At 52.8% G+C, this 27,886-nt stretch overlaps 10 protein-coding genes across 10 annotated transcripts; 6 read left to right on the top strand and 4 right to left on the bottom strand.

The window, feature by feature from the left end:
• Nucleotides 1-428: 428 nt before the first annotated feature.
• On the bottom strand, nt 429-1,451 carry IUM83_14166 (Pectin methylesterase; the record flags this gene model as incomplete). The annotated part of the gene is made up of 1 exon (XM_067938891.1): nt 429-1,451. One exon carries the CDS (start codon nt 1,449-1,451, stop codon nt 429-431), a length of 1,023 nt encoding a protein of 340 aa, XP_067791106.1.
• A 4,422-nt stretch (nt 1,452-5,873) lies between these two features.
• IUM83_14165 (Pectinesterase) lies at nt 5,874-6,902 on the top strand (the record flags this gene model as incomplete). The annotated part of the gene is made up of 1 exon (XM_067938890.1): nt 5,874-6,902. The coding sequence occupies one exon, from the start codon at nt 5,874-5,876 to the stop codon at nt 6,900-6,902; it is 1,029 nt and encodes a 342-aa protein (XP_067791105.1).
• Nucleotides 6,903-9,248: 2,346 nt separating this feature from the next.
• On the top strand, nt 9,249-10,217 carry IUM83_14164 (uncharacterized protein; the record flags this gene model as incomplete). Its single annotated transcript, XM_067938889.1, has 1 exon — nt 9,249-10,217. One exon carries the CDS (start codon nt 9,249-9,251, stop codon nt 10,215-10,217), a length of 969 nt encoding a protein of 322 aa, XP_067791104.1.
• Nucleotides 10,218-10,794: 577 nt separating this feature from the next.
• On the bottom strand, nt 10,795-11,911 carry IUM83_14163 (Pectin methylesterase; the record flags this gene model as incomplete). The annotated part of the gene is made up of 2 exons (XM_067938888.1): nt 10,795-11,300; nt 11,380-11,911. The coding sequence occupies 2 exons, from the start codon at nt 11,909-11,911 to the stop codon at nt 10,795-10,797; spliced, it is 1,038 nt and encodes a 345-aa protein (XP_067791103.1).
• A 1,085-nt stretch (nt 11,912-12,996) lies between these two features.
• On the top strand, nt 12,997-13,726 carry IUM83_14162 (phosphatase inhibitor 2 protein; the record flags this gene model as incomplete). The annotated part of the gene is made up of 3 exons (XM_067938887.1): nt 12,997-13,263; nt 13,368-13,644; nt 13,704-13,726. The coding sequence occupies 3 exons, from the start codon at nt 12,997-12,999 to the stop codon at nt 13,724-13,726; spliced, it is 567 nt and encodes a 188-aa protein (XP_067791102.1).
• A 165-nt stretch (nt 13,727-13,891) lies between these two features.
• IUM83_14161 (Sperm-tail PG-rich repeat) lies at nt 13,892-14,713 on the bottom strand (the record flags this gene model as incomplete). Its single annotated transcript, XM_067938886.1, has 1 exon — nt 13,892-14,713. One exon carries the CDS (start codon nt 14,711-14,713, stop codon nt 13,892-13,894), a length of 822 nt encoding a protein of 273 aa, XP_067791101.1.
• A 1,878-nt stretch (nt 14,714-16,591) lies between these two features.
• Nucleotides 16,592-17,509, top strand: IUM83_14160 (Vacuolar iron transporter 1; the record flags this gene model as incomplete). The annotated part of the gene is made up of 1 exon (XM_067938885.1): nt 16,592-17,509. The coding sequence occupies one exon, from the start codon at nt 16,592-16,594 to the stop codon at nt 17,507-17,509; it is 918 nt and encodes a 305-aa protein (XP_067791132.1).
• Nucleotides 17,510-19,894: 2,385 nt separating this feature from the next.
• Nucleotides 19,895-21,697, top strand: IUM83_14159 (Glucanase inhibitor protein 2; the record flags this gene model as incomplete). Its single annotated transcript, XM_067938884.1, has 3 exons — nt 19,895-21,218; nt 21,300-21,581; nt 21,639-21,697. 3 exons carry the CDS (start codon nt 19,895-19,897, stop codon nt 21,695-21,697), a joined length of 1,665 nt encoding a protein of 554 aa, XP_067791121.1.
• A 589-nt stretch (nt 21,698-22,286) lies between these two features.
• IUM83_14158 (Glucanase inhibitor protein 2) lies at nt 22,287-24,012 on the top strand (the record flags this gene model as incomplete). Its single annotated transcript, XM_067938883.1, has 4 exons — nt 22,287-22,775; nt 22,884-23,556; nt 23,617-23,898; nt 23,957-24,012. The coding sequence occupies 4 exons, from the start codon at nt 22,287-22,289 to the stop codon at nt 24,010-24,012; spliced, it is 1,500 nt and encodes a 499-aa protein (XP_067791045.1).
• A 185-nt stretch (nt 24,013-24,197) lies between these two features.
• Nucleotides 24,198-26,011, bottom strand: IUM83_14157 (Glucanase inhibitor protein 2; the record flags this gene model as incomplete). The annotated part of the gene is made up of 3 exons (XM_067938882.1): nt 24,198-24,253; nt 24,322-24,603; nt 24,685-26,011. The coding sequence occupies 3 exons, from the start codon at nt 26,009-26,011 to the stop codon at nt 24,198-24,200; spliced, it is 1,665 nt and encodes a 554-aa protein (XP_067791035.1).
• Between the last annotated feature and the right edge of the window lie 1,875 nt (nt 26,012-27,886).

Raw genomic sequence — 27,886 nt, 5'->3', positions numbered from 1 at the left:
GACCAGGCTCAAATACCGTGATTACACTTCATCGTGTAGCACTGGCATCATGGACGAGGACGAAACTTATACATCTACACCCTCCAGCTGGCCTGTGCGAAGCGAGCACAAACCGCTTTATTTTCTAGGCAACTCCTCGCCGAGTCGAGGAGTTCGGAGTCGTGATGCCCACGGTAACGCCTGCAGACAAGAGATCGAGCTCTCAACGCAAATTACCGACAGAAGTGCGCGGCCCGACCCTGATACGTACCTGTAGTACGACCCAATAACAATTTTATAGTATCCTTTTCAAGAAGTACCATAATATTCGTGCATGATTCATGCAGCATGAAGCACACTGGTACGGTAGTAAAAAGAAAACATCTAGCATTTTCAGCATTTAACAACTCAGACTATACCAACGTTCCGCTTTCCCACGCCACATGTGCTTACACGAACTTGGTATCAACAAACCACTGAGACTTGTAGTCCACGCCCAGGATGTCTGCGATGGACACCGGTGCGTCTAGCTCCCCACTAAAGGTAACACGCTTATCGGTAGCCGAAGAGGGGCCGCGGTTGTTGAACTCCTTGAAGTAGACGTTAGCCGTATCGTTGTCTTTGTTCCATTGCTGCCATCCCTGCGGGTTGACGACATCGCCAAGCTCGCTGTTCTGGAAAACAACACGGGCGTAAGGATGCCATGGGCGCCCCAGATAGGCAGTTCCATTGCCAGAGCCGAAAACGCGTCCGTTGTTAATGACGTATTCAGACAGATTCGAGCTGTTGCGGTTGCCATTGGCGGTAATGGCCCCATTACCGATAGACTCGATATCACAGGACTCGAACCACGCCTTCGAGTAGAGACCAAAGATGAAATCGACGGCTCCGCTGATGTAAGACTTGGCATAAAGCTGACGGCCAGTGTTGGCATATAGCGAGTCCTGATAACCAGAAATGTTGCAGGCGTAGAAGCCGCTGGTGGTAGAGTTGACGAACAACGCGATCGCCTGACCCAGCTGATCGATTTTGGGTTCCGGGTTGGCGATGTTGAGGTTGTACAATCTCACTCTACTTGCCTTGAGTCCCAAGGTGCTTGTCACCGAATTGCGTTCGACCTTGATTGAGGCAGGAACGTCCTTCTGCGCCATCTTGTGCGTGATAGTCACTTGGTTGTCAGTGTACGACTGCGTGTTGCACGTGTAGCCTTGCACTACCAGCGGTCCATTCAGCTGCGGAACCATCGCCTGCTCCTCGTACACGCCCGGAAACACAAAGAGGGTGTGCTCCGCCGTCGTGTTGGGTAGATGGGCCACGCCCTCGGCCACGGTCTTGAAACTACCGGGGTGCGCGCCAGTGGCATCGACGACGATAGCGCCCACCGGCGGGTTCGTCCGCGCATCCGGTCCGCTACATTTGTCCTCGGCTAGTACAAGGCCGGCGAGAAGCAGAAGTGGAGCAAAGATTCGCATCGTCCGTTGATTCGAGTTGAGAAGTGAGGGGAAAACTCGAAGCGAGCCGGTGCCATCAGCTGTGGTGGCGTGGACTGGCACAGCATGTCGTCTCTCCGCAATGAGGAGTCCGCATATCCGAGATTATGGCATCCGATCTCCGGTGATGGATCCCCACTAGCCTTGTGACAAGGATACGTTCATGTAGTGACACACGAAGCGAGAATAGCACTTGTGTTCTGTATAGAGGACGATAGGCACCAGTACTTCTACCACAGCAGCTGCGATAAACGCGAGATTGAGCCAACGCTTCATACACATGTAGCTGTGAATCATGTGGTACGTAACTGAGTGAGCTATGACGGTAAACTCTGACGGTAAACTTGCTGCTGGTTCGATTGCAGTTTGCTATAAGTATTCTTGCGCCAGCACTATAGTCACAGCTTTTGGGATGCACCCACACAAAACGCTGTGATTGATTGTTTGGCAAGGTTTCATAGGCCTCTTGTAAACAAAATGCCGGCGTGAAGCGCCTGATCATTCTTATTGGTAGATTGCTCTGTTGGATACCAAAATGTTATGTCATTGAAACTTTGCATTCCCTTCGTCTCCGAAATCGGCGTGAAACTCCGATTTTTCCTCGGAATGGGGGCCAATGCGCTAAACCCATATATGTTCAAGCGTGAGGAAGGTTGTGGAACGTTATGCGTGTACTCTCATTCATGTCCCGTCAACTATTGATGCAAACTCAACACCCTGCGACCAACGATACAGTACTGTAGTTCTTTCCAGCAGGCACCGTACCGGAGGACTACAAACGAGCAGTCTCCTAGCGATATACTTACATGTAGTATCGTAGTTTTACCCATAGTTCTCTCTTGAGTGGATCGCTCTCCAACTTACATACTTCATATAATTTCCGTCCTATTCATAAAATGGCGTTGGGGCAGGGTGATATCCAGGTGCTCGATATCCTCTTATCAGGGGCGATACCGGTATGCTCACAGCAAGGCGAGCAACTCAGGTCACCTGAGTCAGATGACAATGCCGATTATGTTATGGTGAAGTACAAGTCTACGGAGTACATGCACGAGAATGCCTCAATGGATACAGTACCACAAGAAACTCCGATGGGTGGTGCCGTTTCGTAGGCGCGTAACTTATGGGACGAATTTTACTGTAAAGATGGCCAGAAACGTAGACAAATTGTTTTTGGGAATCGTCGGTCCGTTCTGCATTATCACGTGGTGTATGTAATGCATAAGGCTTTGCTGGATACTGTTCCGGGAGATCATTAACAGCTCATGTAGCCTTACCGCCCCAACAGCTACTTCCAAGCCTCTCAAAAGTTTTTGAGTTTTGAATCAAAACTAGGCATAAATACCTACCTACCTAATTTGACCTCAAATAGGTTTCCTGGAGAAGGCTGATTAGGTAGTTCGCTCATGCAGGAGGTGAGGTATACATTATTCAAGTGAATTGTCTTAGCTACGTGCATTTCTACTGTAGCGACGCGTTCAGCTAGTTCGAGCAAGCTGAGCTACTGCAGCGACTGGAGTTGGCATTCCATTGCATAGTTGATTAGAGGTATTCTCTGCGGGTTCTTGACTTGCTTCCAAGACGCTGAACTAAAAAAAAAAGTAGCGTCTACCGGCTCGACCTTCACGTCATCCGGCGCATACAGCAGCTACAGCTACCAGGCAACTCATCCGAACGACCTGCTCGCCCGCATGGTGGAGCTGAACCGCGTGGCCGAGTCCACGTACAACACTACGCAGCAGAACGACATCTACCTCTCGCAGCAGGTGCGGGCGAGGAGGAGGGACGTAGGCAGTAAAATACCATTCTAGTTATTAGCCATAGCATGTCTGACTAAAGCGAAATTCATGAACACTCCAATTGTTACATGTATCGCAGGCAGGACGTACTTCTGCTCACGCCGGAGCCATCAGCACTTTGCCGGCGGTACGACGGGCCCAAACGATGCAGTGCAGCGCGGCCAAGTAGACCGCGTCGGTGTTGAAGTCGAGATCAACTTCAAGATATGCGGGCATCAACAGCGCGGTGGTCCAGGGTATCACTGTTGATGCGCGCAAGTGGAGGCGGACCGGTGGCTCGGGCTCGCGTGGTGGTGGGGTGGATGGTCTTCAGCGCGACCTGAAATATGAGAACGACTTGATATTTGTGGTCTTGTGACGCGGTGTTTTCTCCGCCAAACTTGTAAATGCAGTGTGCTCTTCAGCTGATGCAATTTCGCGGCCAAACGCTTGACAGAATTTGCACCATGCCTCAGTAATATCACCATCTGCAACGCTTGAACTTAAAGTCCGAAGGCCAAGCTCAGCCTCGTATTCGGGTATCCATTTTGTCGCTGCTCCAGAAGGGTGATTTAGTGTACACAAGGGCAGTGTTAACACAGCGATTTGCATCGGTGAGTTTAGCCTGTGATGCAGTTTGTTGGTCTCCACGGGCACCCTCGCCTTGATCATTTTGCCTTCCCCATTCGTGCTGGGAGGTGTAGAGCGCCGAAAGGTGGAATAAACAGGCAGCGACGCGTAGCTGGGGTGGTTTCAGGCCGATGCAACATGCAAAAATAGGATTAGGCATTCTGCACTTTCTCTTGATGTACTATCTAATTTTATTGCAATAAGAGGCCTGCCTACTGGTATACCTGATACATATTCTGTAATCGCGCGAGCCGCACGGCGAGGTGGCCCTTCTCAAAAAGGAACAGCTGCTCTACTTCTGTCTTTCGTGGACTTCATGATGGAGACCAAGGTCATCGCCCGCCCCAAAGGTGGTCCCTGTTCGAATCACCCGACTTAGATAACCATTTCGACACTACGGTAGCGTTGGCACTCGAGCTTCAGAGGGGCAAGTTCAGATGCATGTAGTATTCACTGGATACATATGCGTGTGTCGTTTGCTGGTCGCAGAGCATTCTGTTGAACTCTGCACTGCACCTTACACCATATGAGCCGGTGCGACTTGTCATGTTGCTGTTCATGAACGAGACGGCATTATTGCCGTCGAAGCAGGTGGGATGTTGTTGTTGGCTTGTACATCTGCGCCGATCTAAAGAATTACCTTATCTAAGTGAAAATTTACGTAGGTAAAAGTTCCGTATTTCAATAAGTGAATAGGAAATATCCACCCCGTTAGGTTCGAAACTAGGTATGCGATAGCTCGCACAAAACACTAGCTGTATTTGCAGGCTGCTTATTATTGGTTAGAACGAATTAGCGCAAGCTGATTTCAAGTGGTGGCAACAGGCAAACACGTCTGCGACATCACTTACAAACTACAGGTAGCACACAAGGATTAGGCTCGCTACGCAGAGCAAGATCGTGCAGGTGCACTCGCATGAAAAATAATGTGCCGGCGACCGAGCTGCTCTTCAAAAACATCAAGGTTGTTCATACGCTCCGAACAAGTTGAGTTACATGTACTCTACCCGTACGTGCAGTAGGAAACGCAGCCAGTCGGGGCATGGTCATTATAGATACATGTACTGCTCAACCGCAGTACAATTTTTCAGCCGCATGGTACGTACGTACGTGTCCCCGTTTTTTTATCCTGCACACAAAACAAATCTACGTACAGTACTGTATGAATAGTAGTAAACGTGGTCTCGCTAGTTACGAGTCATCTGATTGAGTCTCCTGGTTACAGTAGTGTGGCGTTCGCACTGTATGAATACAGTCCCGTAGTATTCATTCATCGAATACATGTGGTTAACGACCCCTCGTGTCACAAGTGTGACCCCTAGATGGTCGCACCGTAGTTATAGCAGCTGTTCTAAACCTACAGTTGTACATACTGTACTAGTATACACCAAGGCGTACGTAAAACGTTCTGAAATTCGTTCCGAATGAACTTGCACTTTCATTGGTTGAACTCACATGCAAATTTTACCCGCATCACTACCGATGCATTTCGCTGCGCGAGAAGCCCCAGTGAGGCAAGCTCACGCTGCCTCTTGCTGGGCGGAGGTAGACAAGGTCAGCATTGCTCCCTGTGTGACGGAGCTCACTTGTATGTGGCTTGCAGGACCACCACGAGCCTCTCACTGCTATTACACGCCCAGAGCTCAATTTTGGAGCGCGTCTACACTTGACCAGAACGTCGGGATCTGCTAACCCTATTCCTAGTTGGAATATCAGTGCGGTTTTACTTATTATAGATTAGGGTCTAATGTATACAGATAAATATACTGTAGACTCCAGGCCTGCGTGCGAGTGCAGCCGTCCGATCCTGAGATGGACGTACAGTTTATGGCTGGCTGCACAACACCGCGTTGCGTGCGTAATGCGGCTTCGCAGACGAACAGCAGCGTGTACTTGTACACCGTATGAACATGTCAACTAAATCCAAGCTTATCCATTCGCTCCGCCTCAGCCACTTTGAGTTTTTCCCCCTACTCCCAACTCGAATCCACGGACAATGCAAATTTTTGCTCCGCTCGTGGCTCTCGCTGGCCTTGCGTCAAGCGCAGTCGCCTTCACCCCGTGCAGCGGGCCGGATGCTCGGATTCAGCCTCCGCTCGGTGCCACCGTCGTCGATGGCACCGGCGCCCACCCTGGCAGCTTCAAGACCATTGCGGAGGCTGCGGCCCACCTCCCCAACACGACGGCTACCGCGGAACACACCCTCTTCGTGTACCCTGGCGTCTACGAGGAGCAGGTCACGATCCCGAAGCGCAAGGGTCGTCTTGTGGTGCAGGGCTTCACATGCAACACGATGTCGTACGCTGAGAACCAGGTGACCATCACCCGCGCTTTGGCGCAGAAGGATGTCCCGGCCAACGTGACGAAGAACCGCAACGATGCCACCAGCACGCTGCTACTCAAGGCCAGTGATGTCAAAATTTACAACATTAACGTCGCCAACACGGCCGGTGACGTTGGCCAGGCCATTGCGGCCAAGGTCGACGGCGCCAACTACGGCATCTACGCCTGCAACTTTTCTGGATACCAGGATACCCTTTACTCCAACAAGGGTCCCGAACTCATTGCCAAGTCATACATTAATGGTGCTATCGACTTCGTATTTGGTCTTTACGCGAAGGCGTGGTACGAGTCCTGCGATATCGAGGTTATCGGTGCCGGCTGTATCACCGCCAACGGCCGCACCAACGACTCTAATCCGTCCACCTACGTTTTCAACAAAGCGAACGTGTTCGGCAAAACCAAGGGAATTGGCTACCTGGGTCGCCCGTGGCGTCCGTACTCCAGCGTCGTTTTCCAGAACAGCAACATCGGCGATGTCATCAACTCGGATGGCTGGCAGAAGTGGAACGGCGACAACAACACAGCCAACGTGTACTTCAAGGAGTTCAACAACACGGGTGCCGGTGCGGCCACCGACAAGCGTGTACCCTTCAGCGGAGTTCTGAACGCATCTGTGCCTATCACGCAGGTCCTGGGCGACAACTACGCGACCCAGTGGTATTTCGACCCCAAGTTCATGTGAGTGGGGTGGGGGTGTTGACTTAATGATACTAGAGTCAGAGTTCAAGTAACCCGCTAAAACAAAACTAGATGTTTTCTTTATTTCTCCTTTAGTAAAAATCAATACTTAACCCTTAAAAGTATTAATATCATTTAAAAATCTGATCGCAGTACCGCACACGGTAGATAACCAGACTGATTAAACCAGTAGATATAAGCTCCACATTGATATTACTGGCAAAATTGTTTCAAAGCGACTTTTATGCTGGGAACTCCCGAAGAATGAATGGGGGCCCAGTCCCAATTGCGTCCACGTAACTCGACTTGGCGCAACCTTCGCGCCACATCAGCCTGAATGATCAACTTCAACGACCTTGACAGGAAGCTTGGTGTTGGTGCGGAACAGCTTACATCACAACCCAGCTTCGGGCAGCGGGCTGCGGCCATGTCATTCTACACCAAGTTCTATGGCCACTGCAGAACCGCGATATCACTTGTAAGAGGCTGAACAAGAAGATCAAGGTGGAACTACGAGGAGAAACAGATACAAGAGCATTGTTACCTTCCTCAGCACACTGTTTAAGGAAGGTTGCGGCTACGCAGGAGGAGGGATTCGGTGACGGTGACCAAGTCCAACAACCCCACCGACTATGATACCAGGCTGGCTGTGATAGTCGAGCTACAGCTGCAGACAACTCGAAACGTGAAGGAAATAAAGGTTTGTCACTGCGGAGTTATGGCCGTGACAGGCTCGTTCAGCGCTATGCAGTGAAGCGAATACAACGATCTGTGATATGTTTGTCTTGGTAACAATAACTCCCCTACGAGATTGCAAGAGATTTAGAGAATACATGGCCGCGATGATTCGCGCGGTCAGAATACTGTAGATAGCTCCTTTGTCACGGCAAAAAAGAAGAAAAAAAGCTGTACCAGTGCCAGCATCAACCCTTTACAGCACTGGTGTTCCCAGCGAAGCCACAGACGACCTAGTAAATAACAACTTCGAAATGTTGCGGGTTGCTACTGTACAGGGCGTGAAGTGAAAATAATGGAGATATGTACCGAACACAAAGTCACAGAAATATGACACCCTGATAAATCCGATTGGATGTTTTTCCAGCCCAAAATCCCGCAAGTGGACTGGCCGCTTCGCAAAATCCCCTATGCAATTGATTGCGTTTGACTCCCTTCCAGAAGTCTTTCGATGCTCGGATGCCGATAAGTGGCGAAGAAGAGCATTGCTTCACCTGCCAGCCGACGGGGAAGGCCTCACCCGACTGACGTTGCAGAAACGACGAGATCGAACCAAATAGCTTGCTTGTTCTCAGTCCGCGCACTTGATGTGCAGCCCAGGGAGCACGTACGCCTGGGGTTATGTTGCTGTTATACGTTCCTTTCCACGCTTTCCCTGTCCTGCCACTATCTGAGCGAAGCGTGCACTAAAGCAGCAAGCAGTTAGCCGCCGTGCAGGGGAGGGGGCCTAGAGCAGCGAGCCCTCTGAGCGGAGGTATTATAATAGTGTTTGATTTCGACACTAAATTATCTTCAACAATTTTAGACCTTCAACTACAATTGTACATGTAGACCTTCAACAATTCTAAAATTTCAATAATTATTATACCTCTATTCGCCACTGCTTCAATTAATAATGATTCAATTAATGATATTGCCCAGGTGGAGAAGCGGGGCTCGGATTTTTAGTGCGTGAAGGAAAATTCATCTGATGCTGAATATTACGAGCGAGGGTTCTTCTCCATACTGGTGCAATTTCAGAGGCTAGCTATATCTGTCAGCTAAGTTACACTATGTTGAACGTGCCCGTGCGGGATAAAGGTTTAAACATTTTTCTAATTTTCTGAAAGACCCGCTATTATTGCGTATTTTGTTATTTTGTAAATGTCGGAAAAAGTCATTATAAATTCTCAAATCGACTCTAGTTTTTCATATTGCGCAGCGCTCTCGGCTGTGCGCTCCCGGGTGGCTGGCTGCCCGGTATCTAGCCCAGCGAGCAGCATACCGGCGATCCTGTAATCGACACTTGCCAGGCGCCGTCGCCACGAGCGATCCTCTCGACCGTCGACGGGCCAACCAAGCGACCCGATCTCCCGACTTCAAGCTGGGTTTGTCCAAAAAAGCACTTTTTTAGCGGTTCGGCAGAAAAAACACGTTAAACGCCTGCAGCAAAGACGACGCTTCGGGCCGCGCGTTTATTGCAGCCTGCAGCCGATGGAGAAGCAGGATGACCGGGACGGTCTGGGCCCCACAGCCAGAGGCAGCGGCACTTCCGCTTTTGACCCGACGAGCGCCGCCTCCTGATCCGTTTGGGGTTCCTGGACGCCGCCTCCGCCTGATTTCTTCGTTCCGCGCCATGTCCACCGCCGCCATCGCGTGGATGTCGCCCATGGCGCCGCTGCCGCAGCTCGCGGCCTCGGAGGACCCGGCCGAGAACTCGAGGCAGGTGCTCAAGGCGCTCAAGTGCGTGGCCTTCTCCAGCAAGCAGGTGGGCGAGCTGCTGCGCCGCCGCCGCGAGCGCCTGGCGCGCCGCCTGCAGGCCGTGGCCGACGAGACGGAGCTGCTGCGCGCGCACATCGTGGAGAACGTGCTGGGCCAGCGCCAGCGCGCCGAGCAGCTGGCCGAGCTGCGCGACGACCTGGAGCAGGCGCAGACGCTGGCGCACGCCGAGCTGCTCAAGGACCTGGCGGACGAGCTCAAGCTGCTGCGCCGCGAGGACCAGCGCGAGCGCGTGCTGCTCGGCAACCTCAAGCGCACGCTGCGCTCCCGCGTGCGCGCGCTCAAGACGCTGCAGCAGCTCAAGGGCGCGGCCGACGAGGCCGTCGTGGTCTTCAACTGCAAGCACAACCTCATCCAGTCCATGGTGGCCACGTGCGCCAAGACCACCTTCCTCTCGGCCTCCGAGCTCGGCTACGAGGAGGAGGGCTACGACGACGACGAGAGCGAGGACGCCGACGCCCAGTGCAGCAGCGCCGGCGAGAGCGACTACGACCTCTCGGGCTTCGCGGACGGCGACGACATGGACGTGGACGCCGACTACCCCAAGCTGCGGGTGGCGCAGCCGGACGAGGACGCCCAGGACGGCAAGGACGAGGTGGGGGAGCTCTCGAGCGTCAGCGCCTGGTCCTTCGAGAGCGACTCCCAGGCCAGCTCGTCCGCCAAGGACAGTCGGCGCCGCTCAGTGTCCTTCGGCCCCTTGCCGCTGGCGAACCTGGCCGAGGAGAACGTCGACATGGGGGCTTCGTCTCCGCGGTCACCACCGCTGACGTTGGAGGAGCTGAGTGATGGAGAGCACGACGGGGAAGATAGACGCAGCAGCGAGTGATCGCCGCGGTTTTGACTATTTGACTACAGCATCAGTCGAGTGAGGGCACTCTTATAAGGAGTACCGTTGGGGACGGACTTCCGACATGCGTGTGCTTGATGATGCACGGGTGCTACCTACGACCTTCGGTGCGTTAGTGCTGGTCGACCGGCAAACAAGTGAAGCATCGTGGCTTGTAAATATACTTTATGTTGTGCGTGAATCACAAGCAGTCCGTATGCTATTCATCGGAACTGACCGCCCCACAGATCCACGGGTGGTTGTTCAGAACAACCACCCGGAGAACAACTTGTTCTCCTACTACCAGTGCTACATCGTTTTTTAGTTGGGGGTGTTTCACCGGCGTTGCGTGTATGATTTTGCTCCGATGCTCATCTTGGGGGCGACTAACAACACGTCGTCGCACAAAATGACTTGTCACCCTAACTGTAACGTAGAAGTCATAAAGGTAAAGATTGGTGTTTCTAATGAACGAATTTGCAGTCAATGCTGCAGACATTGAAAATGTTAAGACGGCTGAATGGATATCATTCACGACTCGGGATATAAGTCTAGGAGCCGTGACAGCTCAAAGACTCTACAAGAACGTTTTGTCGACATACCACTGAGACTCGTAGTCGTCGCCCAGGATGTCCGTAATGGGCACGGCAGCGTCCAACTGTCCGCTGAAGGATACACGCTTACCGATGCCCGCACCGGGGCCGCGGTTGTTGAACTCCTTGAAGTACACGTTGGCCGTGTTGTTGTCCTTGTTCCACTGATTCCATCCCTTCGGGTTGAGAACGTCACCGAGCTCGCTGTTCTGGAAAACGACGCGAGCGTACGGATACCACGGACGGCCAAGGTAAGCCGATGACTTGTTGAAGTGACCGAACACGCGAGCGTTGTTAATAACATACTCGGACAGGTTCGAGCTGTTGCCGTTGCCGTTGGCGGTGATGGAACCGTTACCGATCGACTCGAGATCGCAGGACTCGAACCAGGACTTGGACAGGAGACCAAAGATAAAGTCAACGGCGCCGTTGATGTAGTTCTTGGCGTACAGCTGAGGGCCCCTGTTCGCGCACAACGTGTCCTGGTAACCTAAGAAATTAAAAAACACGAACAAAAATCGTATTAGCTAAGAGACAACAATGCACCTCAATTCAATAACAAAACCAACCTGTCATGTTGCACGCGTAGAAGCCGTGGTTGGGCGCATTGACAAATACGGCAGGTGCCTGGCCACCGCTTTTTAGCTTCACCTGCGGGTTGGCGACGTTGAGATTGTAGACCTTGGTACCATTCTTCGACCTGAAGAGCATAGTGCTGACCAGTTGGTTGGCCGAGCCGGTGGCGTTCGCGGGGAGATCCTTTTGGGTCATCGAGTGCGTGATGGTCACCTGGTTGTCAGCGTACGACTGCGTGTTGCACGTGTAGCCCTGGAGCACAAGCGGGCCGTTGAACTTCGGCACGATAACTTGCTCTTGGTAGACGCCCGGGAACACGAAGACCGTGTGCTCCGCCGTATCGTTGATCACGTTGGCGACACCCTCAGACACTGTCTTGTAGCTGCCGGGGTGTGCGCCTGTGGCGTCGACGATGACGGCGCCCGCCGGAGGCTGAACTCGCGCGTTTGGTCCGCTGCACGCAGCGTCAGCCAGGGCGACCGAGGCAAGACTGGCGAGCACAACGAGTGGTTCGAAAAGCTGCATTGTCCGTCGAGTCAACTTGGGCAGCGGAGGGGAAATGAATAAGTGAGAGGTTACCACCGACGAACAGTATTATGCCTCAAACAAATCGTAAGTATGTTCCCGTACATGTATGTATACCATATACGGAACGTTTCCGTACGCACAGTCATGCTTCGTGCTATGTAACATCCAGCACGGTGTACCGTTCTCGAGATCGACCACCGCACAGCGGCACGATTGTGTTTTCTTTCGTGCCGGATGGAACACGCTATGACCTTCATTATGACGCAGTTCACCGCACTTGGTATTCTGTCACCGCAGCTGCGATATTGTCGCGAGATTTGGCTGTATCGTACCTATAGAGTGCATGGATCCTCACTCCCGCATGGTGTACTTGGACTTGTGACGGACGCCTGTTGTTTGACTCCAGTTTTGCCGTCAACTGTTGAGACGGGCGTTGCAAATGCTGCGAAGCACGATTAATGCAATCCACTAGCCGCATCGATTGTCCTGGCGTTTAAGTTGCGATCGCCGTTAAACTTTCAATGCAGGTGTGGATCCCTACGAACTCTCGTTAGCTGTGATAACATTCTTTAATTATTATAATACGGTCTAGCCACGAACTTTTCGCGCACAACGTTCAAGCTGTTTTGACAGCAGCCGTTTATTTGTGTATTATTATTATGTATACAATACGTACATACCTGTACGACTGTTTTCAGCAGACGTCACAGGACGTCAAGTCACATGTGAATTATTGTGCATTTCAATTTTTCGATCACACAATTACATATCCTCTTTTTCATCTACGGTGTTGAAAATCACTATTCATATTATACATCTACACGAAGGTTAATACTATACTAAATTTCAATTTTAGAAGTTGACTGACAATACCTCGCTATTTACGAGGGGGAGTAGCGTCGCTTCCCACAGAAACCGAGGAAATGACTCGCAAAATTCTACTGCCTTGTTTTGCAACAAGTTGCGGCTAATACACCCTGGTATGTAAAAGACTGGCAGTCTACTGTCCCATGTGCAGTACAGCAGTTACAATAAAACATCCCATTTCGAGTCGCGCACCAGATCCCCATTCGATCAGCAGCATGGACGAGCAGAAGCCCAAGGCCGAGCCCAAGGCGCCCGCCGAACACAAGGCGCTGGTGACCGACCGCAGCCACGCGCACGCGCACGCCAACAGCCACGTGACGTGGGACGAGGAGACCATCGCTCTGCACGACCTGGACCGCGGCACGCGCATGAAGATCGACGAGCCCAACACGCCCTACCACTACTACGCCGAGAGCGACGAGCTCGGCGGCGTGTCTCCCGCCCGCAGCCTCTCGGGCCGCGAGGCACAACCGCCAATTCAGGTATCCTTTGATAAGTTTTAGAAAATAAGAAAAGAACGGGCTATGTAATGTTTAATATGAAATTATGCTAACGGTGTGTTGTGCGTATATTATTTTGTTCTTAGTGGGACGAGCTGCAGTCCAAGCTGCAGGATGTGAAGGAGAAGAAGAAAAGCGACTGGGACAGCAGTGATGATGAGAGCTCGAGCGTGTCGTCGGCATCGGGGGGACTGAGCTTCGCCGCGCGCGACGCGGAGGGCAAGAAGCTGGTCAAGGACCCCAACTTCGCCGAGAAACGCAAGATGCACTACAACGAGTTCGAGCGCGTTCGTGCCTGGAAGATGCAGCATGCCGCTGAAGAGGAGGAAGATGAGGAAGAGGAGGAGAAGAAACCAGCTCCAAGTCAGTAGGCGCTGAACGATTTCTTTTTCTTTCTCTTTTTCATTTCATGATGTGAGTAGATGAGAGCAAGAGCGAGATCTAGGCAACTGGAGCACGCGGTGGCATGTTATGTGGCCAAAGGGGTGAGTTGATAGATAGAATCTTAGTGTGGGAGAACGAGTTGAGCTTGCCTCGCGTCTGGGTTGCCGTGCTTCTGGGTCTCTTTCTCTCTTCCTCTTTTGTCTAGACTAGTGATACCGTGATCGCGCTAGAAGTGACTGCCGAACTTGGTCCGCCCAGACATGGAGCACTTGGGAGCCGTGCGGTACGTGGACTCGACCTGCTTGCCGACTGAACTCTTGGCTTCGTAAGAGTTCGGGCCTGGGACAGAGTCAGCAGTCGAGCGGCTACCCTTGGTGCGTGATTCAGTTCCGAAGGAGTACGCTGCTGCCGACGTGAGAGTGGATACTGCTTGCCGACCCACAGCTTCAACAACGACAGAGTACTGACCGGGTCCAACGTCCGCGGTGCTTGACGTGCGTAGCGGTTTTCGTTCGACTTTGGGGAATGATGACATTGGGTTCGTCTTCTGCGTGGATAAGACCGTGCGCCCGATTGTTGGAGTCGTTTCGTAGGCGCCTGGGCCGGGGAATTTCTTCTGCCCTGTCAACGGAGACCACTTCTTGCCAAGAGAATAGCTGGGAGCTGCTCGCTCGCGCGGATTGACGATGGCGGTGGTGTAGTCACCGGGGCCTGGGAACTTGGAGGACAAGTTGAGATCGGAGGTGGAGCCAAATTTTTCACGCCCGCTGATGGAGCATGCTGGGGCCTGCACCATCGTAGACAATACCGGCTTGCCAATTGATGAGGGAATTTGATATGCGCCGGGGCCCGGAGACTTGGAGCCATTGGTCGTTCGAGGGCGAGTGCCGCTACCAAAGACCGTCACGGGTGCCGTGACCTTGCGCGAGTCCACTTGTTCGCCACAGGAGGATTTGATGTCCGTGAAGGCTTGGTGCACTGGACTTCCGGGTGCTTTAGGCGGTGACTTGCCCGGAGACGTTTTCGCACGCGGAGGTGACGACGCCATGGTGTTAAAAGGAAAGTTGGTTGGACGAGGTGAGGCTGATGAAGATCAAGCGTACGATACGCGTCACAAACCGAGCGAACTCACGCCTGCGCTGCACGCTCCTGGTTGCTTCCACAGAGCAGATCGGAATTTGATGGGCGTTGGGCGTGCCAACTATGCAGCTCGAAAAAGGTGCCTTGAAGTCTCACCCGGGCACCAACGAGGCTGGGGCTACTTCAAATAGCCAGGCAGCCAATAGCGCCGAGGAAATCGGCACCGATGTGGGGTCAGATCACCAGGAGATGGAGTACGACGCATATTCAGCTTGGTCATGCGGTGCCACGAATAGACTTAGCTTATCCGCCCAACATTTCTCGCGGAGGACGAGCGCTCGAAATAGCGTCAGATGGCCGAGAGTCCATGGCATCGTTCCGACTGTGAAGAAGTGCAGCCTTGGGTACGAGCGATAGTATCGGCGTGCACTAATACACACGCCACCTGCACAATAGTCGTCGCGTCGGAGCTGACACAGTCGTGCATGATCACTGAATGGAGATAGCCTGATAACTCCTCAAAGTCGGAAGCGCTTGTATTTCGCTCTCTTGCAAGCATTCCTGCCCCCGTCGGCAAGGCACCTGAAGCGAGGGTGGCAGGACCACCGGAATGACGCCGAGCGCTGACGTACGTGATAAACATTCCCTGGAATGATGGCCGTGACGACCGCAATCATGACGCTCCATTCTGCACCGCGAGCGAGTCCCACGTTGCGAGTGCCGCGGCGATGGCGATGCTGGTTCCAGAACGCACCTGCGCCGCTGGACGCAGCAAATTCAGTGCGGGAAGTGAGGACAGCGCAGATACATGTAGACAGATTCATGGTTGCTGTGCCTGTGGATGAAGATATTGAGTTGAAGCGTCCGTTACGGTATCTTTGATCCGTTTTAGAAATGCAAGGGGTGGACAAGCGTGTAACGCTTGTTTTCTAACATCATTTCTAACCTAAGGTTGAAAGTTTGCAGTCCTTGCAGCACTGCAATTGGTTCGGCGCACGGAGCCGCTGGAAGCGCGTGGCAAGTGTGGCTGCGCATCCGTCAAGCATGAGCACAACCATTACCGGTGTAGTGCCCGAACTCGCAGCGGGGCAGGACGGAGCTGCTCTCTGGCGTTGGAATGATTCAAATCACCCTGGTCCGCTGCGAGGACTGTGCTGTGCTCTGCACACTCTGAATAAGCATCCAGGATTAGCCACACTGGTCAGCTGGACACCTCCGCCGATGAGATCACCACAGAAGCGGAACATGGCGGCGCCCTTCTTATTCTGGTCCGCCCTGTTGTCTAACTGTACTTCAGCGCTCCACTCTGGGCCACCGGTTCGCTTTCAAGCCAACGAAGAAACGCGTTGTGACATGCTCTCGCTGCAACGCAACGAAGACACCAGCACTGCGTGGCTTGCTGACTCGGCAGCGCTTGAATCCAGACAGAGCCAATTCCGCCTCGCAATTCCTCTTCACCCCACTGAACGCCCCGCAGACACAAAGGAAAGTGGAGAGGCAGGTAGCAAGACCACCACGTCGTCTCGCTTCCCAGCTGCTTCGAGCGCGGCGGGCGGGGGGTCCTCACTCGTTTTGACCAGCTCTGTGCCTGCACTGCGCAGCCTACAAAAAAGTTTAATCCCTTGTTTAATCGCCCCGTCTGCCCTTTCAAATTTCTAACGTTTCTAACCGCGCGCACCCGTATTTATCCAGCTGTGCAAAGCGGCACTCTTATTTATCCCGCCCCCGAACGTTGGATCGCGCTCACTCACGAATCCGCCGTCAAGCGCGCACACCGTCCACCCACCCACGCCCACGTCGATCTGAAGGCGAGCCACATCTACACTATACTTGTCCAATTGAGACCATGAGCTCCAACGGCAGCACGAGCAACAGCACCACCGGGATCAACAGCAACGGCTCGGCCGGCCGCATGGACTACGGCAGCACGAGCTACAGCCAGGTGATGGTGGACGTGAAGAACGCCTTCGGGCGCGGCGACGCCGAGCAGTCGCGGCTGCTGCACCAGCTCAAGACGGAGATGGGCAGCCACACGCACGCGCAGGAGAACCACATGACGGGCGGCGAGCACATCAAGAGCGCCGTGTACGGCGGCCTGGACGGCATCATCACCACCTTCGCCACGGTCACGTCCGTGGCCGGCTCGGGCCTGCCGCACTCGGTCATCCTCATCATCGGCCTGGCCCACCTCGTGGCCGACGGGCTCAGCATGGGGCTCGGAGACATGCTCAGCAGCCAGGCCGAGGCCGACCTGGCCAACCACGAGCGCTCGCGCGAGCTCTGGGAGTTCGAGAACTACCCGGAGGGCGAGATCGAGGAGATGGTCGAGCTCTACGAGAAGAAGGGCATCTCCACGGACGACGCGCTGCTCGTGGTGCACACGCTGGCCAAGTACAAGGAGGCCTTCATCGACATCATGATGGTCGAGGAGCTCAACCTCATGCCCGTGGACGAGGACGACTCGCCGCTCACGGGCGGCGTCATCACCTTCGTGTCCTTCATGCTCTTCGGCGTCATTCCGCTGCTCTCGTACCTTGTGAACCTCATTCCGGGCATCGACATGAGCCCGGACACGACGCTGTACCTGTCGTGCTTCTTGACGGTCGTCACGCTCTTCCTGCTGGGCGCGGTCAAGGGCAAGTTCGTCGGCCAGAAGATGTGGAAGGCCGGCAGCTCCATGGCGATTAACGGCACTATTGCAGCGGCCTGCGGATGGATCATCGGCTACTTGCTGCAGCTCACAGGTATCCAGAACATCGGATAAGCCGCCAGCTTCGGGGAGGTCAGTTTCGCATAGGCACCCCCACGCACGCCCTTGCGACGAAGGCGGAGGGACACGCGGCGCTCGTCGGAAGGGTTGCATTGGGGTGTTGCAAAGATCATGAACAGCTCGAGTAGAAGAGCTGACCGCTAGTAGCAGCAGTTGTATTCACTTTATATTGAACGATCCATACACTTTTTGCGCTTCGTTTTATCTCCCGTGCCTGCCTCGATGCTTAGTATGGAGCGCTGGCGATCCCTTTATCGGCCGCACAGCAGCAGGGAGGGGTGCCTTGAGCTAATATAACTACTTATAATTCACACGGCACCAGTCGGCCACTGAGTTAGTCAGGACACGTTGGCGGAACCACATGCATTTTTTGTAGTCTTCCGATAAATGCGCATGCAGGCATAATTTACTCTGTTGATACATTCATGTGGGCAGGCAAAATTTAATACTTCGAAGTAGCTAAACTCGCTAAAAAGTGAACGACAAAATCAAATGGCTTGGTTGACAAAAAGTTCTAGAATTCAACTTGCTGTAACTTGTACGGTCATTATGCTGCAGTGTTTTTTACAAGCGTGATTTCTCGGTCGGTAGGTGGTAATTCGGAACACGCAACTGTCGAGTGGAGCCATTAGACCTCGAGGTCAGAAGCTGCCTACCCTGCACGGTAGGGCCCAGTTGCCCAAGCACAACCTTTGTTCCCTTTTCCGCCTGCTACTGATCGAGAGCACCATGACGATGACACGAGCTCAGCTACTCCCTTTATTCCACTACGGCTAGCACAATACGAAAGATTCCGAGTTGGACGATCGGATTCTGATTAAATGGGCAGATCGTGACTTTCGTGCAGTGAAAGTGACGGTAAAACTTGGTACGCGGTACCCAAGCGCCTGGAAGTTGTCCAAAATGGCGTGGTCCACGTCTTCATCTTCGTCACTATCAGGCAATAATGGACCGAAGTGATGACGCGCGCGCTTGCTCGCGCGTAAACTCTCCAGCTCCTGGAGCTGTAAGAAACCCCGACGAGCATTGCGCCTCTCTTCCGAGGCTTCCTCGGGGCGAAGGGAGCTCGAAGTCGGTCCAGAGCGGGCTGAAGAAAGCGAGGATCGGGTGCTGGGAGTGGAGCGAGCCATGATGATCGGTTGCGAGATGGGATTTTGAAGAATGACATGCAGCGACTGAGTGAAAAGCAGAGAGAATTCGCGCGATTCGTGCACGCACGAAGGAGCCGACCAAGTGAACGACTGATCATATCTTCTCAGCTCTTTCAATATCAATCCCTTGGTCAGCTCTCGGCCGAGAGATGAATACCCTAACATGTCGCACCTTCGTTTTCCCTGATTGCACAGCTCACCGCGTAGTTGTCAAATTCTGATTTGGAGGTCTATTTGAATGTTTTAAGGGGCGGGTCGCAGTAAAAAAAAAGAGGTACCTGCGAACGCAACGCCCCGTTATTAGACAACTCCAAAATGACAGTGGTATGGTACCTACCGTAATAATCGAGGGAGATCTGCGTTATGTAGAACACCCACAAAATAATCGCTGCCTGAACATGTCGATCCAGTGCAAACGCGAGTGGTGCAATGCAGAGAAGCCAAGTCTCTTCTTTAGCCTCAAAGTGAGCGCGACAAAGGAAGACAGCTCCGCAACGCTGTACAGCACCACATTCCTTCAGCAGTGGCATCCGCTGCGGCAGCGTATTACAAAACAATTTTGGTTGTTCCGCAGCTATACACAAGCACCTCCTTCGCAGCATCTGCACCGTGTCGATGCCTAGCAGAACCCATGACGAATCCAGTGGACTTTACATCACCTAGTACACGTGTGTGTGTGTGTTAACTACATGTAAATTGGTTGGAGAACTCGTATGTGAACTCATGTCTTATATCAATTTCGCTGAACTTTATACGGATACCTTTGGTGGCTGCGTGCAGCGACCTCCACAGGTTTGACGAAGCAGTGGCCTCGAGCAACAAATGCGTTTCTGATTATGAGGCTATAGTAGGGTGCAAGCAGACAATCACGTCTGCAAATTTGCCAAAATGGTTGCGAATGAAGTGCGCTAATTCGTAGCTCTATGTAAACTACTTGGGTGGCTAAACTTGGGCCTTTTGACGTGCACCGCCACGAAACCGTGCTCTTCTGAGGGCAAGATTCGTTTGAAGCTGAATGATTGCCCAGAATTCGACAGTGGATGACGACTTGCCAGAATCAGGAAGTTCGGGAGGAGCGTCTTCCGCCACTTTCACAAGGGCACGTTACTGATACCATCCTTGGTCATTACTATTTTTACAAGTCCCCAAACCAACTTTCGAGGTCACCCGCCTCCAGTTGTACTTTGGCATCACCACACCACAGACGGACCCAGAGAGTCAACGCGCTATGCTGGCAGATGCGTGGAACTCTGCTCAAGTTGAGCTCAAAGGAGAGTACTCCCCAGCCCGCGTGCTCGCGCTGAACCAGTACTCCACCTCGACGCCATGGTGGCGCATCATCGTCCTCATTATCTTGACACCGCTACCCAGCCTCATCTACATCTGCCTGCCCGAGACGGTGGACTTGGCCCCGCCCTACCGTGGAATGGCACACAACAAGACCTTCTTCGGCCGCTTCTTCCTCTCGTACACAATGTGGTGCCTGCTGCAGATGCACATGATCAGTGAACGGATGCCTCTGCTGAAGCTCACCAAGAAAAAGCTCGTCATCAGTGCAGTGACCGTCGCGGTACTGTCCACAGGTTTCGAGTTGCTGTACGCGTGGTGGATCGGCTTCCCCGTTCCGTACACGATCCACATGATGGCTGTGCCGTACGTGTCGCTCATGTTCTTCGCATTCGCCATTATGTGGTATCCGCATGTGCGTCAGAACTGGGGTTTGTTGTGGAAAATCGCGGACGCTGTGTTAATCTGCGTCTGTCACGGACTGGTAATTATCGGGTATCCTCTCTTCTACTTCTTTTTCCTGAAGATGCACGGCATCGAGAGCAGCGCATTCTCGTTGGTATTGCCGGTGCTCAAGACGTTGTACAGGGTGATGTTCTACTACTTCTGTCGTTCAGCCAGTGGAGAACGGATCACGATCGTGGTCGTGTTCAATGCTGATATGGTGAATGCGCTGTTCGTCAACTTTTGCATGCAGTACCAGCCATCGTTCACGACGACCTTCACGCTCATGCTTGCCAATGCGCTGCAGGTGGTGTTGGTTGTCCGTGACATTGATGACATTCGCAAGAAGATCGCAGCTACGGCGAGAGAGATCGTCGATGTGAGGAACAACGACAAATACTCCTCTAAATTGCCTGGAGAACGCGTTGCCACCTTTAAAATGCTGTCACGAGCCGCCGACATCTTCCAGCGATACACATTTGACACTGGCAAAAGAGGCCCCAACCCTCCGCAACGATTTACAGCCGCCCAACCGAGCGATGTGACCAAACAGATTCGACAATGCAAAGGGATCGTGCCTGCAGAGATCACGAACTTTCGAACTGGTCCCAGGGCTAGCGCCATTATAGAACCGATCTCAGAGCTTGAAGTGCTTGTGCCAGCCGCCCCAGCTGGCCCTAGAACTACGAGCATGGTGGAAACACTGTCGGAGCTCGAACAGTTCGAGCGCAAGTACGCCAGTCTGGTACGCAAACTCATGTACGCTTCCGAGTTATCCATCCTCACAGCCTACGCAGAGGTCATCACGCCCATCGTGTACTGTATGTACTGCGTTTCGATCCAAAATGACGGTGGGTTTCCCTACTAACTTTGTGTACTTCTATTCTCGATGCTTGCTTCAGCGCTGTACTTGTTCATCGTCTTCCACATGCCCAACCGCAACTACTATTCCCAAATCGCTAGCATGGACTCCGCGCGCTTGGCCAAGACGGTTCTAAACGTGCTAATGTACAGCCTTGTCGAGTTGACATCTTTCACTGTGCTCACTCAGACGCTCAAGAAGCGACTCGACTTTTCGACGCTGCACCAGCTCGCGTACGTGCTGGACAAGTACATGATTCACGTCCAGACATCGATCATCTTGTGGGTGTTCTACACGACGCAGATTTCACTCGAACACTACGGTACGACGTCATACACCAGAATCGCGTTGGTGTCGTCTAACATTTGCTTTGTGGTAGGCACGGACTACACTTTCAAGTTCGCATGGCTCAAGAGCTCGACAAATGGTAATACCTGAGTGTTTGACGCCTATCGGACATCCGCAATTTCAGCAGCAACCAGCACCTTCGAAACTGATGCGACGCTGCTAGAGTAGGAACGCTATGACCATCGTTTGCGTCTTGCATTCTTCGAGAAGTAACAACCCAAAACGTTCAGCAGAAATAGGGACACTGTTGTGTAAGCACAAAAACCATGCCAGAACCTTGGAACGATTTTGTCTGGGCTGCGACAATTTCTCCAACATGATCTAAAAGCGATGGAGAAATACGAAACAGCGCAGTTACAACAATGTTGAGTTGTTACAACGTGTACAGTTCGGCCAGCTTCAAAGGTACTTCTTTTTTTCTATCTACTCTAGTCCAGTCCTTGCAAGCAATTGTAGAAAAGGAGGGCTGCCTATCAAGTTAGTGATTCAATGCTTCTAGATGTCCGGCTTTGCCACCAGCATACCCCAGCGTCCTCAGCATTTAAATTCAATGGCTGGGCATCGGTGAGAGGTAACATCAATAACCTATTTTTGCAGGCGGTTGTCAAACGCAGTGTCACCAAAGTGCCAACCACCACCACCACTTCACCTTCGCGGAAGACGACTTCACGAAGGCTCCATGGGCATTTTCCAGGGCCTTTTAAACGCGTGGGACGCTGTTCAGATTGAACTTTTAGGCGAGTACACCCCCTCCCGTGTGCTTGCGCTGAATGAGTACACCAACTCGACCCCGTGGTGGCGCATTGTCGCCTTCGTTTTCTTCACGCCGCTGCCCTGCCTCATCTATATCTGCCTGCCCGAGACAGTCAATCTCTCACCCCCATCCGACGGAATGGGGCACAACAAAACCTTCTTCGGCCGCTTCTTCCTCTCGTACACGATGTGGTGCCTGCTCCAGATGCACATGATCAGCGAGCGCATGCCGATACTCTCACTTTCCAAGAACCAGCTCGTTGTCAGCGCGGTGACCGTCGCGGCCATTTCAACGGGGATTGAGTTGGTGTACGCGTGGTGGATCGGTTTCCCCGTGCCATACACCATCCACATGATGGCTGTGCCGTACGTGTCGCTCATGTTCTTCGCATTTGCCATCATTTGGTATCCACATGTGCGTCAGAACTGGGGTTTGCTGTGGAAAATTGCGGACGCCATTTTGATCTGCGTTTGTCACGGACTGGTCATCATCGGATATCCTCTATTTTATTTCTTTTTTCAGAAAATGAACGGCGTCCAAAGCACTGCGTTCTCGTTGGTGCTGCCGTTGCTCAAGACGTTGTACAGGGTGATGCTCTACTACTTCTGCCGTTCGGCCAGTGGAGAACGGATCACGATCGTCGTGGTGTTCAATGCTGATCTGGTGAACGCGCTGTTCGTCAACTTCTGTATGCAGTACGAACCGTCTCTGATGACGACGATCAGCCTCATGCTTGCCAATGCATTGAAGGTGCTTTTAATCATCCGCGACATCGATGTCGTCCGGAAGAGAATCGCAGAGACCGCGACAGAGATTGTCGAGTTAAGAAAGAACGATAAATACGCTTCGAAGCTACCAGGAGATCGAGTGTCCAACTCTAGCATGCTGCCTCGAGCCGCGGACATCTTCCAGCGGTACACGTTTGAAACAGTCAAAACAGGTGCAATGCGTGTTCAGCAATATATTGCCAAGCAGACGAGTGATGTGAGCAAGCTACGTCAAAACAGCAAAACAGTGGTGCCTGTTGATACTTCTGTCGACAAAACTGCTTCCACGACTAACAGCATGATGGAAACGCTCTCGGAACTCGAACAACTCGAACGTAAGTATGCCAGTCTAGTACGGAAACTCATGTTCGCATCCGAGTTCTCCATCCTCAGAGCCTTCGCGGAAGTCATCACGCCTATCATATACTGTACGTGCGGTGTATTATGCCATCGCTAGCGTTGTCAGAACTAAACGCTCTTTGTATCAGCGCTGTATTTGTTCATCGTTTTCCACATGCCCAACCGCAACTACTACACCCAGATCGATAGCATGGACTCGACAGACTTGGCCAAGACGGTTGTGAACGTACTACTGTACAGCCTTGTAGAACTCGTCGCTTTCGTTGTGGTCACACAGACGCTCAAGAAGCGACTCGACTTCTCGACGCTGCATCAACTCGCGTTCGTGCTCGATAGAGAGATGATCCATGTTCAGACGGCAATTATCTTGTGGGTGTTCTACACGACGCAGATCTCCCTTGAGCACTATGGTAGGACGTCATGCAACCGAACTCTATTGGCGTTCTCTAATGGTTGTGCTTGCGGCAGGCACGGACTACACTTTCAAGTTCGCGTGGCTTCACAGCAATTCGACTACCGCCTAATCACGTCACGTCAGCTCCCACGGCCTGCTAGAAAACATATTTACTTCTGGTGTGACTTTCACTAATGAATCTTTTGCATTAATGTATTTGGAAACTAGAGTATTTTTTTAATGCCGAGTTGTGTTCCGGTGGGTACAGCAATAGCTCTACGACACATTCGTTATTCGGTCGGCCCTCAACCTGGATTAAACATTCGTCGAGTTGCTGTGGAGCCACGTAAACCTGAACGTGTAATCCGTGCCTATCGAAATTCACAAAATGACTGTTAAAATACTAACCCCAAAACGACTGAAACGCATAGCGACGCACCGTAGTGTTCGAGTGAAATCTGCGTCGTGTAGAACACCCACAAGATGATCGATGTCTGGACGTGAATCATGTACTTGTCCAGCACGTACGCGAGCTGGTGCAGCGTCGAAAAGTCGAGTCGCTTCTTGAGCGTCTGAGTGAGCACAGTGAAAGATGTCAACTCGACAAGGCTGTACATTAGCACGTTTAGAACCGTCTTGGCCAAGCGCGCGGAGTCCATGCTAGCGATTTGGGAATAGTAGTTGCGGTTGGGCATGTGGAAGACGATGAACAAGTACAGCGCTGAAGCAAGCATCGAGAATAGAAGTACACAAAGTTAGTAGGGAAACCCACCGTCATTTTGGATCGAAACGCAGTACATACAGTACACGATGGGCGTGATGACCTCTGCGTAGGCTGTGAGGATGGAGAACTCGGAAGCGTACATGAGTTTGCGTACCAGACTGGCGTACTTGCGCTCCAGCAGCTCGAGTTCCGAGAGAGTTTTCACCATGCTCTTAGTTCTAGGGCCAGCTGGGGCGGCTGGCACGGGCGCTTCGTGCTCTGAGATCGGTTCTATAATGGCGCTGGACCTTGGCCCGGCCTGAGTGAACGAAACCTCTTCGGGTGTCACCAGTTGGAGCTGGTTGCTTACTTCGCTCGGTATGGCCACAGATTCTGGCGCACACTTGGGACCACCCTTGGCTGCGTCAAAAGTGTATCTCTGGAAAATATCGGCAGCTCGAGGCAGCATTTTAAAGGTGGCAACGCGTTCTCCAGGCAATTTAGAGGAGTATTTGTCGTTGTTCCTCACATCGACGATCTCTCTCGCCGTAGCTGCGATCTTCTTGCGAATGTCATCAATGTCCCAGACTACCACCGCCACCTGCAGCGCATTGGCAAGCATGAGCGTGAAGGTCGTCGTGAACGACGGCTGGTATTGCATGCAAAAGTTGACGAACAGCGCATTCACCATATCAGCATTGAACACGACCACGATCGTGATCCGTTCTCCACTGGCTGAACGACAGAAGTAGTAGAACATCACCCTGTACAACGTCTTGAGCACCGGCAATACCAACGAGAATGCGCTGCTCTCGATGCCGTGCATCTTCAGGAAAAAGAAGTAGAAGAGAGGATACCCGATAATTACCAGTCCGTGACAGACGCAGATTAACACAGCGTCCGCGATTTTCCACAACAAACCCCAGTTCTGACGCACATGCGAATACCACATAATGGCGAATGCGAAGAACATGAGCGACACGTACGGCACAGCCATCATGTGGATCGTGTACGGAACGGGGAAGCCGATCCACCATGCGTACAGCAACTCGAAACCTGTGGACAGTACCGCGACGGTCACTGCACTGATGACGAGCTGTTTCTTGGTGAGTTTGAGCAGAGGCATCCGTTCACTGATCATGTGCATCTGCAGCAGGCACCACATTGTGTACGAGAGGAAGAAGCGACCGAAGAAGGTCTTGTTGTGTGCCATTCCACGGTAGGGCGGGGCCAAGTCCACCGTCTCGGGCAGGCAGATGTAGATGAGGCTGGGTAGCGGTGTCAAGATAATGAGGACGATGATGCGCCACCATGGCGTCGAGGTGGAGTACTGGTTCAGCGCGAGCACGCGGCCGGGGGAGTATTCGCCTTTGAGTTCAACTTGGACGAAGTCCCACGCGTTGATGAGCGCTTGTGAGACGCCCATGGCAGGCCTCGTGCAGCTCGTTGAGTTTACTATGGGTCCTTGTAAGGATAGATAAAAGCAGGAATGACATGCAGACCGATTCTTGATGCAGGTGAGCCCGAGATGTTTGTGAGAAATAGCTGTCCAATTGGAAGTGCCAGCTAAAGATGGAAGTAGCTCGTCGAAGTCTCTCGAAGTCCTCATGAACTCACCTGACGAATGTTATTCTGGCAACTCGTCCTGATGTCGAATTCTGGCAAGCAGGAGGCTTCCCAAAACGAATTTTCACCGGTTTCGTGGGGGTGTGCGTCAGGAAACCTATCTGCACGAACACTTTCAGTTAGCCTGGGCGGGTAAAGATGTAGTGGTGCTATGTTTCGAATAGCTCTAGAATAATAAGGACTTGAGCACCGGCAATACCAATGAGAATGCGCTGCTCTCGATGCCATGCATCTCCTGAAAGAAGTGCAGTAGAAGAGCGGCTATCCGATGATGGCGAGTCCATGACGAACAAAATGGCGTCCACGGAGCAGACCCCAGTTTTCACGAATTTGGGGGTACCAGACGATGACGGCACATGCGAACAACATGAGCGACACGTACAGCACAGCCATCATGTGGATAGCGTATACGCTCTGACAACGAGCTGATTCTTCGAAAGTGAGAGCATCGGTATGCGCTCGCTGATAAGTGCCTCTGGAGCAGGCACCACATCGTATACGAGAGGAAGGCGGCCGCAGAAGGTTTTTGGTGTGGGGGCCCATACCATCGGATGGGTGTGAGAGACTGACTGTCATGAGGCAGGGTAGCGGCGTGGAGAAAGCGAAGGCGATAATGCGCCACCACGGGGTCGAGTTGGTGTACTCATTCAGCGCGAGCGCGTGAGCCGGGGTGGACTCACCTTTGAGCTTAATCTGGGCGGCTTCCCACGCATTTAGTAAGCCTTGGGAAATGCCCATGAAGTCCTCGTCTAATTGTGTTGACTATCTTCGGGCGTGGCGTGACCGATCTTGGTGTAAGAAGGTGCTGGCGTCGATGTGAGAAATGCACAGTGACGTAGTGCAGGTTTCTGCAGTTTTGTGCATGGTCCGGTCCATAAATATGTAATGGGGCACCGGTAGAGCGTGGCCTCGACACGGTGGTCGGCGGAGATGAACGGCGGCGACATGCCGTACAAGTTGGACGACGAGCCCAGCATGGTCTACGAGAACGGCTGGTACGAGTTAGTGACGGAGGGTCGTTGGACGGCGGAGACGAACAGCGGCGACATGCCGAACGAGTTGGGCGACGAGCCCAGCGTGGTCAACGAGAATGGCTGTCATGGGTTCGCGACAGAGAGTCGCTGGATCCAGACGGTGGCGAGCACGGAGGACCGCACGAACGCGATCTTGGCAGCGAGCGGTCGCGCCGAGACGACGGCGGCCGGAATGGACGGCTGGTAGTGGCTGACGGCGAAGATCTCGGAGCTGAAGGGTCGGCAGCACGAGCTGGCCCAAAAGCTGCGGTGAACGATGGCCACCCGGTTGAGAATCTGCTCGCTCGGAGGCAAGCGGACGCAGTTGAGAATTAGCGGGCTCGGAGGCAAGCGGACCCACTTGAGAATCTGCTTGCACGGAGACAAGCGGGCTCACTTGAGAATCAGCTCGCTCGGAGACAAGCGGACGCAGTTGAGAGCTTGTTCGCACGGAAACGAGTGGCACGTACGACATTGGCAGCTTGGTGACGAGCAGCTAGACGACGAACGAGGGCGACAGCTCTCATTGAACGAGAACGAGGGACGGTAGAGTGCCGACGGGTACTCTGCGGTTCATTTGGCGAACGAGGGACGGTAGAGTGCCGACGGGTACTCTACGGTTCATTGGCAAACGAGGGACGGTGGAGTGCCTGCGGGTGCTC

Source organism: Phytophthora cinnamomi (assembly GCF_018691715.1).
Source record: "Phytophthora cinnamomi strain GKB4 chromosome Unknown Contig42, whole genome shotgun sequence".
NCBI classification, from domain to species: Eukaryota; Oomycota; class Peronosporomycetes; order Peronosporales; family Peronosporaceae; genus Phytophthora; species Phytophthora cinnamomi.
The sequence above is the reverse complement of the archived record's forward strand: the minus strand, read 5'-3'. Positions and strand labels throughout refer to the sequence as shown.